This window comes from Pyrgilauda ruficollis, unplaced genomic scaffold, assembly GCF_017590135.1.
Source record: "Pyrgilauda ruficollis isolate IOZ18807 unplaced genomic scaffold, ASM1759013v1 scaffold175, whole genome shotgun sequence".
Taxonomy (NCBI): Eukaryota; Metazoa; Chordata; class Aves; order Passeriformes; family Passeridae; genus Pyrgilauda; species Pyrgilauda ruficollis.
The window spans coordinates 565,432-566,955 of NW_024516431.1; the positions used below are offsets into that span (position 1 = coordinate 565,432).

The 1,524-nt window shown below is 54.6% G+C and overlaps 1 protein-coding gene across 1 annotated transcript in view; it reads right to left on the minus strand.

Moving 5' to 3' along the window:
- Window positions 1–78: 78 nt before the first annotated feature.
- The window catches only part of HLX (H2.0 like homeobox), a 13,316-nt gene continuing 11,870 nt past the window's right edge, over window positions 79–1,524 (minus strand). The window contains exon 4 of the mRNA XM_041464220.1: window positions 79–1,432. Within this exon, the coding sequence (XP_041320154.1) occupies window positions 1,208–1,432 (225 nt within the window). The 3' untranslated portion in view covers window positions 79–1,207. The remainder of the gene's footprint in view (window positions 1,433–1,524) is intronic.

Sequence of the window (1,524 nt, forward strand, 5' to 3'; positions counted from 1 at the left end):
GGGGGGGGGAACCCCAACACCGTTTGCTTCTTGCTGTTGAAGGCGGGCAATGAGGTCGCAGGAGAAAATAACGTTTGTGACTTCCGAGCCTACTGCCTATGGACAGAAATACCAGCGGTAAAGAAGCCACGGAACACTTTAAGCAATTTATTAAAGGATTGGGCTCAAAAGACTGAGCGCCGCCCCCAAACATTAAAAAAGAAAAAAATTATGCGTTCACTGCTGTTTCAAAGTCAGGGACGCGGAGGAGGAGGGGAGGGGAGGTGCACACCCCGGGGGAGAGAGAAGCCATCACGGGTAGGTCTCTACCTTGTCCCTGAGCAGAGCCCGGCTGCCTGATGACGAACCTCCCCCTCCCCGCCCGCCCTAATATCTTCCCTCTTCCAGACGGAGACTCAACCTCCCCCTCCCCGCTCGCCCTAATATCTTCCCTCTTCCAGACGGAGACTCCAAAGCCCCTTACCCCTCTGAGTGTACAAAGAAGACGGTCAGAATACAATAAAACACATAAATTCGCGTCTTTTCTCGCACCTCCCCCACCCGGGCCTGTGGGAAGAGGAGGAAGATGAAGCAACCTTCCACCATCATCCAGTTTAAAATGCGAGTGAACTCCCCTGCATGCTTCCCTCGGGATACGGCCGGGCTATAACTCTTCACAGGTCCCGCTACAAATGCCTCTGTGAGGTGCCTTTCCCTCTTTCCCGGCTGAGCATCTCCGGTGCTGCGCCCCAGCGCTCCTTGTTTTCAGGTTGGGAGAGGTTCCAGACGCCTTCAACGAGGGAGAAGAGAGAGAGACCGAAGGGGGGTCCTGAAAGTCACCGGGCACCCTCCTCCGGATTGGCAGCCCGGTGGCATCTCCGAGCCCGGCTCCTCTCCTCTTGGCGAGCATCGCGCTTTTCATCTGCCTCCAGCCCGCTCCAATCTTTATGGCTAAACAAGTTCACAGTCTACACTCAGTAAAACGTCGATATTGCGCTTAATGGTTGCGGGAAACAGAGTCTTCGCAGGGATCCTCATAAAAACCTTTTATTTAGTTTCGAGCATTTTCTTGTAATCAATAAAAGTTATCTGTTATCTCCCAGCGCATTTAGCGGGGAAGTTTATTGCCTGCCGGGCGGATTAAGGGTGAGACAGGAGTGCACCATACATGGAAGGGACTCCCGAGTCCCTAGATCCGAGCCTCGGATTCATAAAATATAACCATCCATTAAGTTGCCGATATCTGGAGCCAGCAAATATACACAGACCATAAATTGTCGCCGGCGGGGTGCGGGCCGGCCGCGGGCGCGGGGCCTCCGCCCGCCCGCATTCCTGCCCTCGCCGGGGGGGCGCCGGGGGGGTCCCCGGCCCATCCATCACCGCCGTTATGACTCTGCGATGCAGCAAATGGGTTGTGTAAAGAGGCCGCGTTTGACAAGGTGGCATGGTTATCCTGTCCAAATGATGCATAATATTAGTATTAGGGCTTAGATCATCGCATGCTTTTAAAATCATCACCGCTAACTAGGGCTGGTGGGGGGGGGG